This window comes from Trachurus japonicus, chromosome 14 (genome assembly GCF_045865225.1).
Source record: "Trachurus japonicus isolate A0001 chromosome 14, Traja_1.0".
Taxonomy (NCBI): Eukaryota; Metazoa; Chordata; class Actinopteri; order Carangiformes; family Carangidae; genus Trachurus; species Trachurus japonicus.
The window spans coordinates 24,972,918-24,986,233 of NC_140920.1; the positions used below are offsets into that span (position 1 = coordinate 24,972,918).

Below are 13,316 nucleotides of genomic sequence, written 5' to 3' on the forward strand. Positions count from 1 at the left end.
CACATTAGGTGACTTATGTTTTAGAAAACAATTTATAAGTGTTGAAAACTTGTGGTGTTCCTTATGACACGTTTTTTTCTTTATTCCAGCTGCAGGAAGTTATCTGTAAAGACTTCCCATGAGCTGATGCATGTTATAAATGACCTAGGATCCTATCATCTGTTCCCTTCTCTTGTACATCCTCTCTCTCGTCTTTTCTTCCCTGTGAAAGTCTCTCCCCAACAACAAGTGTCTTCCTCCTCTAACACCTCTGTCCCTGCCCCCTCTCCACAGTGTGAACCCTGCCTGCCTAGCAGCATCTGTAGCAGTGTTAGCAGAGCACTGCTAAGCTGAAGCCCAGGGAGATGTCACAGCTTTACTATCGACGGACTGACAGCTCCTCATACCGGGATCGCATCCCGCTGAGAATTGTCCGGGCCGAGTCGGAGCTGTCGCCCTTGGAGAAGGCCTATCTTGGAGCTGTGGAGAAGGGGGACTATGCTAGTGTCAAACAGGCTCTGGAGGTGTGTTTGTATGTGTGCATAGATATCCAGAATAATTGATATTTTGATTGGTGAATGGATGGATGACTCCAGTCACTGAAACTCTTAATTGTGAACAGATGGATGGATATTAAATCCTTAATCTAATTGAATTGATCAAAAAAAAAAAAAAAGATTAGAAGATTTGTCGGTAACATATGCAGCTGATGATGATGTTGCACTTCTCATTACCAATAACATCTGGTGGCTTTATTTGCCTTCACAAGAGTGAGACCTTTAGGAGGCACAAAATATTTCTAGAGGCAAGCTGTGCGGCTGCACCGCAGTACCCGGGGTGCCCGGAATGATGGAAACAACAATAACACAATGCAGCAAGGCCAGAAAAAACAAACAATAAAGTAACAGCTGAGCAGAGTCAAACTTTAGCTGCACTGCATCACAGTGTCCTCTGACAACAGCAGAAGACAGCAGTTTGAACTTGCATGCTTAGCTCATCCATATAGAAAGACAGGATAATCATTGCGTCCTTACTGTTTTTTTTCTATTAACAACTGAAGAGGACACTTTTCCCACTAAACCAGATGTGGCCAACATCAACAACTGCTACTTAAATGAGCACAACAATGATTCTGCTTTTCATTGCCTAACACAACTAAATGCACAATGAATAGTTCAATAAGAAGATATCATATTACAAAAGGTTAGGCCCATACCAGTTACAACTACTAAGGGGTTCAGTTCAAGATTTAGGTGTGTTATGCTACTAGTGGCTAACCTCTTGAACTGCTAACCTCAAGCAGAGAAGACAAGATGAAGACAAAGATTTATTTAACAATTAACAAACTTGTAGTCTTCACCCTCAACAGTTCTGACTCTGGCATTATACAACTTGTACAACATGCAGCAACACTCCCTTGCTGCACCAATTGACACATTTGAATTGTTAAGTTAAATGAAAAAGTCTTGCAAACAAAGTGAGTGGAAATCAATTTTCTTTGAGCTCCTCTGTTACATTTGGAGGATCTGATGAGTTTCCTTTAGAAATCAATGTGTACTGTGTGTCAGTGGGTGTTTTTTTGTCTTTTATTTTGAATCAATGATATTCTCTTGAACCAAATCCCAGTGTAGCTCTTAAAACAACAGCGTTTCCATCACAACCTTATTTCTTCAGGAAGCAGAGATCTACTTCAAGATCAACATCAACTGCATCGACCCCCTCGGCCGCACGGCCCTGCTGATCGCCATCGAGAACGAGAACCTCGAAATCATCGAGCTCTTGCTGAGCTTCAGCGTCTACATCGGCGATGCCCTGCTGCACGCCATCCGCAAGGAAGTGGTGGGAGCGGTGGAGCTGCTGCTCAATCACAAGAAACCCAGCGGCGGCATGCAGGTGAGGGGGAGAGGGCGAGGGGGTGGGAGCAGGCGGGGGGGAGTGCCTTTAAATTAAGAGCGCCTTATTCATGAGGCTGGAGCGCGCCGGTGCACGGGGAATCAGGTGCTGACAAGGCAGGAGGAAGACTGGGAGCGAGACGAGAAGTGGTGACATTTACTTTTTATTCTAGAAGAAAGACATTCCTTTTATCATCGTGTTTCAACATCTCAGTATTTTTTATTTGATGAGATACACTGAAGGGACCAGTATTGTTTGTAAAAAAAAAGCATAATAACCTCATTTTATATTGCAGAATATGACAGCGCACAGATGCACAACCCACACAACATGCATTGTTTATCATAAAACAATCGTTTATGTAACTAAATGAATAACTTCAAGCGCCCTAGAAATCGGATCAAAGAGGCCAGAAATGTTCCTGCTCTAAGTCTAAACAACAAGATGCCAAATCACAGGAGGAATTACAAATCTGACTGAATGATAGTTTGCAGTCAGCCAGTAAAACACTGGTGCCCATTGTGTAGCTTACAATCTGAATGCAGCTGCCTCTAGCTTTTTTATACCAACTAAAATAATTGACCCTGCATTGTTGGCAAGAACAAAAGCTGACACTTGAAAAAAGCCTTCTTCATAAGCCCTCCTCTCTTTTTGGGGAAAAAAGGAACAGGTCTTAGAAAAACAGATATAATGAGTATGTTCACCAAGAGAAAATGTGATGTAGCCTATATTGTCCCAAGTTGGAGAGTTTTCATATTTCTACTTTATTTTTTTTTTTGAAAGGATTTAGATTAGTTTCTGAATGCAACGCTGCCGTTCATAAACAAACCTCATCCTCCTCTTGATGAGAACTGCCTGTTTTATTGCTTTAATTACTGTAATCAGAAACAAATAGTCTAATTAATTTCAGATTGGTACTCTTTTGCACTGATTGCTCCCCGCTTTTCATTTACTAGTTCCTGCCACACATGTACAGTGTGCACTGAGACACACACACACACACACACAAACACATGTGCATGCTTCGTGCTTTCCTCATCTTCCTCTTATCATCAGTAACGCACCGTAAACCACGAAGGAGCAAATGTCTCTGGCTCCGTCGATGAACTGTTGGAGAGATGTTATTGCTCCTCCTGTTGTGTCTCGCTGCTTTCTGGGCTTTGATAAAATAAAGTGAAAGAGTGAGGTAAAAATGAAGGGGACAGGGAAGAGCACATTAAGGAGTCAAAGAGAGAGCAAGCAGGAGAGACAGCCAGGACTGGTTTGTTAAATGGATGTTAGGGCAGTGGACTGAGATACACAGGCCAAAAATGTCCAGTCCAAACCGCTCAGCTGTGACATCTATCAGCTGCTGTATTTCCTCTTTACCTTAATGTCTTGGTAAGATAGGGCCTCCTCCCATCACACGAGTAGATTGTGAAAATAGATCACTCCCTGAGAGAAACTCATTGATTATATTAAAAGGCTGTCGGGGAGGAAATGCATTCTATCTGTTGCCACTATCAGCCGCCTGTATGAGATTTATTAATAAGGAGATTCATTTTATGCTTTGCTGGAATTGTGTGTATTTGTCTTTCTCCTGTTTCTGCGTGCTGTCTGAATGATGTGTTCACAATAATCTCGCAAGTGTGTTGCGACGTATTTGTTTTCCACCGAGTAGCGCCTCTGATATCAGCGCTTTAAACCTCTTCATGTGTTATCCTCTGAGTACAGATATGCATCTGTCGTTGGCTCTAGCTCAGTTTGTCTCTCAATTAAAAGGGCCCTTGGGTGCTTTTGTGTTTTGTTGTTTATGTTTTCCTTGTCAGTCTCTGCTTAGTCCACTTCTTGCTCATTGTTTCTGGGTTACCGTGCAACCTACATACACATGTGCACATGCAGATACAGTAGTTATGTAAGGGAATCCCTCCTCCTCCTACAGAGCACGGTGTAAGTCGGCATTATCGTGCCTCCAGTGAATCAACAAAGACTCAAGCTTATTTTCCACAGTGTCATTCAAAAACAAAAAATACGTTCAGCATTTTATCCCGGCTTTGTCTACAGGTTTGTGATGTTGTGTGGTGAAAAGCAGCGGGGAGGCTTTAAAAATAAATAAATAATAAAAAAGAGCACAGTGAAAACAAAGCAGAGGCACGCACTGTGAAGTCCAACTCCCAGCAGATGCTAATGTTGCATTTTTAATCAATATGATAACGAAACATGCATCACACGGACAAGTGGGCTATAATTTCGCCTCTTTTGGTCCTAACCTCACATCCAGCAGCCTGCACTCCTCCCGCTCCATGCATGGGCTCAGGCCAAGGCTGTTTGATGTAGACTATTTGATATCCCTCCTCCTCCCACGTGGAGAACGGAGTATAGAGCTTATTAGATCACCCTCCTCTGCGAAATAAGACTGCTCTCAGACATTGCTCTGCGGCACCTTTTTTAGAGATACTGCTGCACTCTGTTTAATGAGAGCAAACTGTGCAACTAACTAATATCAACATTATAAAATTACTTTAGGGTGCAATATACAGTAGAGGATGAAATATTTGTGAGAAAATGAGCTAGTCCCCTGGATAACAATTCTTCATACGTATTTCTTATTTGGAGAGAAGTCGAAATCACTTTAAAAAACAACCTACAGAACAGTGAATCTCAGGTTTGGTCTAAAACGTGATGCATTCAAATCTGTTATACGTCCATGAATAGATTAGATCATTTAACTTTGTAAGGGCACGGTGTAGGGGATACATCACATCTACTCATGTATACACAATGTACTCCATGTAGTGCAACTTGTTCCACATGGGATGCAGTAAAAGTTAAGTACTAATTTGCTGTTGTTGTTTTCTAAAATTGTTCCATTAGAAACCACTAATAGACAAACATGTTTTAATTGGTTGGTGGGTGCCGGTTGATGCATGTCAGCAGTAGAATACAGTAGAGGCCGTTGTGGGGGCAGAGGCCAGAAGGAAAAGCTTTGGATTTAGCAGACTTTGTTCTGACCCTCACCTGTGGCCATGATCCTCAGGTAGTGACTGAAAGAATGGGATCGCTGATACAAGAGACTGAAATTAGTTTCCTCTGCCGGGTGGCTGGGCTCAGATTGGATGGATGGATGGATGGATGGAAGTTGATGGTCTTATATTATGCATCAAATGATTAAATTGGGATTGGAATATACATGGACATATATGCTTATTGTGATATACATATATTATTATTTAGTCCACCTTGCCCAAGCCTGAACAGGGGACCTTAGCCGTGCCTGTATATGGTCTGTTGATCAGTCAGTTATAAACTACCAGGGGCATACTGTAAATGAAGATTTCCTCCACCTTACAGTATTTACTTTGCAATATCTGTTCACTGCTGCATCCTTTTCTCAGCTTCCCTGGTTGTGCAGTGACAGTGTGAAGAGGATCTACTCTCTACTCTTTCTCGCTCCTACTGTACACTCATGTCTTTTAACGTTACTTCTGATAAGCTGTCTCGCTAGAATCAGAGCCCTTTATTCCTATCTGCTCCCTAGCATCTGCTTGTTAAATAGACCCTTACCTATCGCATGTTTATCCTTCAACTGGTCTCTAACCATCCCCTCTCTCTCTCTCTCCTGTGCACTCCCACCACTGAATCAGATAATAGGCTTTCAATTAAAAGAAGCGAAAAGGTCTGGCTCACTCCTCTGCAGCCCGCGGCCGTGTATTCCCACTGAATGACATGGGAATAGCAAAAGAGCTTAGCTAGAGTCAGTGATAAGAGGGTTAGGTAGAACGAGTTTCTTTCTGAGCATAATGATTCCCCCTGAAATGAAATACTGATGCTTTTGACTACGCTATGGACTGTACCCTTTACAGCAGTCTTGATAGGAACAGCATTTTGTCCACAGCTTTTCTAATTTCCTGCTGGTATTTGACCAGTTTCTTTTTTCCTGCTTAATAGTAAAGACCTTTTACACTTCAGGTGAAGAGAGGATTTTTTAGTTTAATAAGTTTAAGTTTAATAAAACCAGTTACTTCTAAGCATGTCATCTAAACAGCAGGGAAATGAGACCCCAATTTTGATTAATTGGCAATATACAGTATTGCATAAACCCAAGGCCAAATGGTGTAGAGAGCTTCATTTACTACAGGTGGGTCTGCTAAAAGCCTTTGCTCTCTTCCTCTCTCCTGACAGGTCCCCCCGATCTTACTGGACAAGCAGTTCTCTGACTTCACCCCTGACATCACTCCCATCATACTCGCCGCACACACCAACAACTATGAAATTATCAAGCTCCTGGTGCAGAAAGGCGTGTCCATGCCGCAGCCACACGAGGTGGGTAAACCAATTTGTGGTGCAATATTTGGTTTGTACATAAAATGCTCATACCTCCAAAATGTCAAGAAGCTTTTCAGCAAATAAACAGAAGTCTTGTGTGCAGCTGGATTGTGCAATGCACATCCATTCCTATCCCCTATTCCATCCCATTCAGAAATTGTGGTCAGCAGGATTTCTGTAACATTTTGTTATGTCACAGTGAAGCAGATATTCCCCTCAGTCATGCCCCAAAACCCACCCATAGATCCACCATCTAACTATGCAAGATTTGCTTAATTATGTTTCCCTTAAATCTACTGTATATTTTATTAATTATTTGTTAAAGCAGAAGTAAGTGATCCGGTGGTTTTGTCTAACTTCTTGTCAGCCGATGGAGTTAGCAGTCCCCGCCCTCGTCCCTACGTCACCACATTCACGCGCATCCCTTGGCTGCACACACAGAGAGGACCGCCCCTTTATGCCGTTCTCTCTCCTCATTGGATAAAGGTTGTAGGATACAAGGAAAGTTTTCTCCTCGGCTTACAGCAGAGCAGAGTGACTGACAGACCCGTGTTTCAGACCAAACACTCTATGTAAGTGATTGCTGTCGGAAGATATAACTATTTAAGACTTATATTAACACAAACATTCCGCTTACTTCTGCTTTAATCACCCAGAAAACAGTTGATCAATAAGAATAGATACTGTATTCAGAAGTGTTTTTGGAACTCAAAACCATAAATATATCTTCTTATATTTCAAACACCAGAAAAGTGTGGAGTATGGCTCCTTTTAAAAATAAACTAATATGAGAGGGTAGTGACAAAAATCATAAATCACAAATTATTCATGATACAACTTGTAAGAGATTTGACATAAATATGTCCATTTTGTATATCAGACTATATTTAATAACAAACCCAGTCAACCTCCTGTACTTGGCTGGATATTGGACATTCATTGCTCTACTCCACAGAAGAGGGCTTCATTAAAATGCTTCCGTGCTCGGTTGGGTGTTGCAGGTGCGCTGTAACTGTGTGGAGTGTGTGTCGAGCTCAGACGTGGACAGCCTGCGGCACTCGCGCTCTCGCCTCAACATCTACAGAGCGCTGTCGAGCCCCTCACTAATTGCGCTGTCCAGCGAGGACCCCTTCCTCACCGCCTTCAGGCTCAGCTGGGAGCTGCAGGAGCTCAGCAAGGTGAGGATGAGTGATTTGATATTAAAGAACAGAACAGGAATATGAGCTGTATCGACTATTACAGTTTGTCTCAGTCACTCACATATTAGATAACGTCAATCTCACAACTATTTATATATGATATTATAAATGTGTGTGGGAATAGTTCTGAGAGCTGTACAGTATAAAGAGAATGAAGTTTCTTGTGTTTGAGTTGCATCAAAGCGACTGAGAGAATTTGTAATTACCTTCTTAGTGCTCGTTCATATTACCACTATGTTACATTCAGTGCTGTGCCAATTTATTAGACAATCATTAATATAAATCATTACTTTAAACATTGGCTCTCTTGCTGAATGTAATTTGATTTAAGGCAGAACAGAGAGAAAATACAGCCCAGGCTCAGCTATTGCCTGTGTGATATGTCCAGCTAGAATAATATAAAACCCAAGGTTTATTATTTGAAATTCTGTGTAAAGCTGAGTAGCTAATTAACTCTGATAATAGAAGCTCTCCAGATAACACTGCAGAGCAAAACCAGAGCCGGAGGCATTTTGTTTTCAGGTTGTCCCACATCCAGAGAGGCTTTGAGGGAATCCCTTCGAGGATTCTCTGGGATTCAAGGACAAACTCATCCCAATTTTCTGACAAAGGTCAATGATGACTGAGACCTCACAAAACTGTTTTCGGTCTCTTGAATGTGATTGTGACTATTGTGAAAGAATGTGTCAGTTCTGTAGATTCAGGTCGAACATCAAGGTCAGTGTGATGCTATAACGAGCTGTTGCTCGACTGGTTTGTGGAGAAACGACATGGATGCGCTCCTTCCAGTATGGCTGATTAGATGAAACAACTTACTCCTCTGGAATACAAAACAAAAAGTTCCTCAAACCATTATTTATAGAGATGCTAGACACTGTAAAGAAGTTTGAAAAAAAACATCAACACAAAATATCCAGAGGCGAAGTCTGATTTAGAAACACTGTTTTCTCCATGTACCTGTACTCGAGATGAGATTTCCCGTTCTGTATTGATTTTCATTTCGACTACCTGTACTCTGAATACACCCTACCCGTGTCTTTCAGGTGGAGAACGAGTTCAAATCAGAGTATGAGGAGCTGTCTCAACAGTGTAAGCAGTTTGCCAAGGACCTCCTAGACCAGACAAGGAGTTCCAGGGAGCTGGAGATGATCCTCAACTACAGAGACGATATCAATTTACTGGATGAGGAGGGCAACAGCGACCTGGCAAGACTCAAACTAGCCATCAAGTACCACCAGAAAGAGGTAAGCACGGTGCATACATATTAGTCTATGCACTGTTATCCTGATCATGAATCAGGCTTTCCTGTTACTTTAGCTATAGATTAAAATCTGCAGTTAATTTTATACCTACCCAGCCATTACATCGAGGATTAAAACATGTGCATGCAGTGGTCTGTGAAGGACAAAACAGAAACTCTCTCAGGCTGCATCCTCTTTCACCTACGCAGGACAGGGAGTGTCAGAAATAACAGCATCATCACAGTTTAATTATTATTAAATTGTGATATATAAAAGAGATTCATCCTTTTCTATTCCAGTGGTCTCTTTTTGTTTTTATTTTGTATTGTTTCCAACATTATCCACCGTACAGCTTTTTGTTAGATTTCAGTGCCAGATGCCCGAGGCAACATTCACTGTGTGTTGCCTGCGGAGGACTGCCAAGTTTTTGTTCCCCCCCAAGCCAATCCTTCTCATAGGTGTCACTGCCAGCCAATATGAACCAAGTGTAATGACATTAGATCAGCATCAGGTTCTTTTTTTGATGTTGCCAGATGCTGCTTTGGGTAGGATTTTTATCTGTTCCCTTTGGCAGATCGCACAGATGACAGATAGGAAGCTTGAATTCCATTACCAAAGTGTTACAGCTGCAAGCTAATGCTAGACTCAATATTAACACTGGTGCTGCAGCTCTGGATTTGGGATATTTGCCACCTTAAAATAACATGTTAGGTGGGTGCATGAAATGATGATCATTCATTCGCCTCAAGCTCCGTCTGTGATACATTTTTTTTTAAAAAGACGACAACCTGTTGTAGGAATTTCTCCATGGGGTGCATCCATTTCATCATACATGATCTATAAGGGTTATTGATGTTTATTGCAAAACATGTGCACTAGTGCATCTGTTTTTACTGCATGGGGAAAACATGTGGTATTAAGCATTTATTAGTTTCAAAACCCGGTTTCCGTTTCCTTGCAAGTAAATCATGCTGTTTAATTCAGCAAGTTCTGTGAGACCTTAAGCACATATATGAATAATTACAAGGCTAATGGTACAAACCTGATAAGTCCAAACACAATATGCAGTTTTACAGTCTGCTGAATGCATGCTTTTGTTTCTGGGATGTGATGAAGACCTTCCCAGTGGGTAGAGCCATGACCAATTAGTATGCAAATAAGCTAATTCAAAAGGTACATTTTAATTCCTGAGAAGTATATCATCAAATGTGGGCTCCTGCTATAAAAACTGTCTCCACCATATATAATAATAGAGATGAGTCTCTGAGTTTTAGAGCATTTTCCTACTTTAAAGTCAAGTGGTGAACTCAGCCAATGTGGCAATTATATGATGAATATAACTATGATAGAAAAAGTAATAGAAGTGTTTTAGGTAATGTATCTACTTTTCTACTTTTTATTTCTTTTTAATCTGCCACCACTTTACATTAGTTTGCCATATATTTTCCTTTTACAGGTTTTAGTTCTGTGCATGGAGGGAGAATTGTTGCCAGGGAAATCCTCTAACTGAGGCGTGAGTTATGTTTTTCTGGGTTTAACAGAGAACGTGGGAGGCCTGGATTTAATTGACTTGCTAAGTTATGGGATGGCTTAAGGCTTCGTCAGGCAAGCTGAAACGGGGGTTAAATAGACCTTACGCCACACAACTGCTCCACACTATATGAAGGTAAAGCAGAAACAAGGAGGCAGACACTTTACGCCCAGCAGCTCTGTCTGGTCGATTTTTGTGACGCTGCAGTTTCTCCTTCCTTCATCCATCCAACTGTTGCGCATGGAGACACAGGTTGGCGGATGATGATGTCGAGCCACAAAAGGACAACTGGGAGTAATACAAGTGCACAGGTGGACACGATGATGGACAGACCCCTGTCGTCTCACACAACCTCTCTGTCGATGGCAGTAAACAAACACTCCTTCTCTTCTTCTTCGCCACAGCTGCCCTGCTGCATTTTTTCTCTCCCCAGGGGAGTTTAAATTGTGCAGGTGATATCCCAGAATGCCCTTCTCCTCTCTCCGCTTCCTATCTATAACACCCTTCGATCGCACCGTGACTTTGACGGAGGATGGTAACACTAACAATCCACCCAGCTGCCCTTTTCAAATGATGAATCTCCCAGCTACTTACGGTGGTTAGCAGTCATTTCAAGGTAAAGTTATTCTGCTGTCACTGAGAATTTATTGAGACAGGGCTGCAGTGTGACTGATGTAAAAATCTCTCTCATATAAAGTCATTGCTCTCTGTAATTGAGTCTGTAAAGTCCTATTTTCCAAACAAAAAGAAGAAGAGAAATGATCTGCCATCGAAGTAAATGCTTTATAAACCATCTTCGTCTGCTTCCGGATTAGCCTCAAGTACGTGCTACAATCAAGTGACATTTCTCTGGTTCTTGTGAAGCAGCCTGACGAGTTCTGTCATGTTTCAACACTCAGACACTCATCTCCAAACACTTGGGAGGAGTTGATTTCGACAAAAAAAAAAAAAAAAAATCTGGGTAATTTTACTGCAGTGGAAGTAAAATGATCCATCTAGAGGTGATCAGTGCTACACAGAGCAGACTAGCATAGGCAGGTTTCTATAAATGCAACCAAATGAGAAAATATTCTACATTTTAGGCTCTTTTCTTCTTTTAGATTTGGAGAAATTTAACATGAAATTGTGGCTTGTTCCACATTTAAATGAGAGTTAACAGTGAAAGATGTTAAACCCACTGAGACACTGTCCACAGCTGTCTCCTGAGAGGAGGAAAATGGCATCTGCCTCGTGTAATTGGACGTACATAGAGGTAGTTATAGGATTGCTTTGTGCCTCGTGACAGATGATCTTTAAGCCAGACACCCCCCCTTCTCTTTGTAAGGTATTGAGGGATAAGTGGACACTTAGTTGCACTGAAAAGGCTGGTTTGACTGTGAGCAGTTATTATTTTCAATACAGTTTGATCAGTGGAGCTCCTGTGATTGTGTGATATTTATTTTATTTTTCGCATCGTTTCTATCAGCGGACTCCTGTTTTTGACCTTCAACTGAACAAACTGCCGTACGTTTCTCCTCTTAACCCGTTTCTCCTCTTAACCCGTTTCTCCTCTTAACCCTCTTTAACATGTAGTGTGTGTGTGTCTCTTTTAGGCTTATCCTTGCATCTGTGTGTGTTTTCCAGCTTTGCTGCTACTGTGCTCCTGGGGTTTTATAAAGGCAATTTAGACTGGTCTGAGGAGAAATCTCCACAGGCCTCTCATCTAAAGAGCTTAGCTAACAGAGAACTCTGTGCTTTGATGCAGCGGGATGTCAAATCAGATAAATACGATCAGTAACACATACACATTAAAGTGCCGATTATCTCCTCTACCACCCTCAGGGTCCCAGCAGTGGATTACCCTCGTTTTACTCATGCACTTGCAAAAAAAAGGTAGGTGACTACGTTGAGGAGAGAACAAGCAGACTGTCTCTTTAATATTTGAATTTCTTAGCGGCGCTAAGGGAAACCTATCAATTTTACATGCTGTAGCGTGACGTTGCCCCCTTGTGATATCTCATAAAAACTGCAATTCAATATTTCATGTTTTTAATGTCTCCATTGAAGGCAGAGGAAATTGCACTAACAGGCTTAAGTGTTGTGTAGTGAAGGACCATTAGCTCTCAATTCACTCTGTTTCACTGCAACGTATATCTGTCTGCACGAGTGAGTCTCCAGCGTTCGCCAATGCTCAGCTCTCAAATGTTTTAGGGAAATATCCACACAGCTTTAGGTGTAATAATGTCACACCTAACTTCTAACAGATCTGATCTGTTTCAAATAAACTAGATTATATTATAGATCTACGTTTGTTCAGGGACATGTTCTTATGTGGACATTCTCAGCACCAGCTTTCATGGTTGCACTGTGTCGGCTGTGTCATGTTAAGTCCATCAACACCCTGTTTGACACCTGTTCAGCTGTCTTAAAGGTGACAGACAGACTGATGAGCTCATCCGTGTATGGGTCAATTCACAAATCCTGTTTTTCATCTGGAGATTCATCTACAGATGTTTTGATGATATTTGGATCTTTTTATATGCACCAACAACCCCATATATTAACCAAGTAAATCATGCATTTACACATTGTGAACTCCTCCGCATTTAAAACCCATATCCTCACCAGCTGAGAGTCCATGCAAGCAAAGCTGATCAGATAGATGATTTGACTACAAGAAGAGTGAATATAATATCAGATATATGTTGGGAACTTGGACTAAACTATGGATCTCATGTCCACTTGTGTTTCAATTCTCTCCAAAGCAAAACAACCACCACAGTATAACCAGCTGAGAGGGTGGGTGCTTGTCAGTGTGAGTCTGTGAAAGTGGAGGAGGAGAGCTTTTTATGTTGGTAAAGCTGCAGGAGAACTTGTCATCACAGAGCTGCAGTCGACTCACTGAGAAACACTTACCTGGCATTTTTATTTTTTATTTTTGGACAGTCAGCTGGACTTGGTACCTGGAGAGTTTCTGTTGGAGTTGTGTGAGTGAGCCACTTCAGGCAAATACGGCCCGTTAGCACTGCTGAGCACAGGAAGGAAGGAAGTCAGGGCACCGTGTGTCAGGGTTTGGACTTCCTCCTCAAGTACAAAGGATTGTGAGATTGCTTTTAGGATATGAAAGTATTTAGTATAATGCATGGAAGTTAGGATTAAATTAAATATTGAATGAAATAATTAATCCCA

The 13,316-nt window shown here is 41.6% G+C and overlaps 1 protein-coding gene across 1 annotated transcript in view; it reads left to right on the forward strand.

Moving 5' to 3' along the window:
* The window catches only part of trpc4a (transient receptor potential cation channel, subfamily C, member 4a), a 34,606-nt gene that overhangs the window by 12,155 nt on the left and 9,135 nt on the right, over positions 1-13,316 (forward strand). The window contains exons 2-6 of the mRNA XM_085798528.1: positions 274-503; positions 1,654-1,872; positions 6,034-6,174; positions 7,179-7,355; positions 8,420-8,620. Of these exons, the coding sequence (XP_085654654.1) occupies positions 345-503; positions 1,654-1,872; positions 6,034-6,174; positions 7,179-7,355; positions 8,420-8,620 (897 nt within the window). The 5' untranslated portion in view covers positions 274-344. The remainder of the gene's footprint in view (positions 1-273; positions 504-1,653; positions 1,873-6,033; positions 6,175-7,178; positions 7,356-8,419; positions 8,621-13,316) is intronic.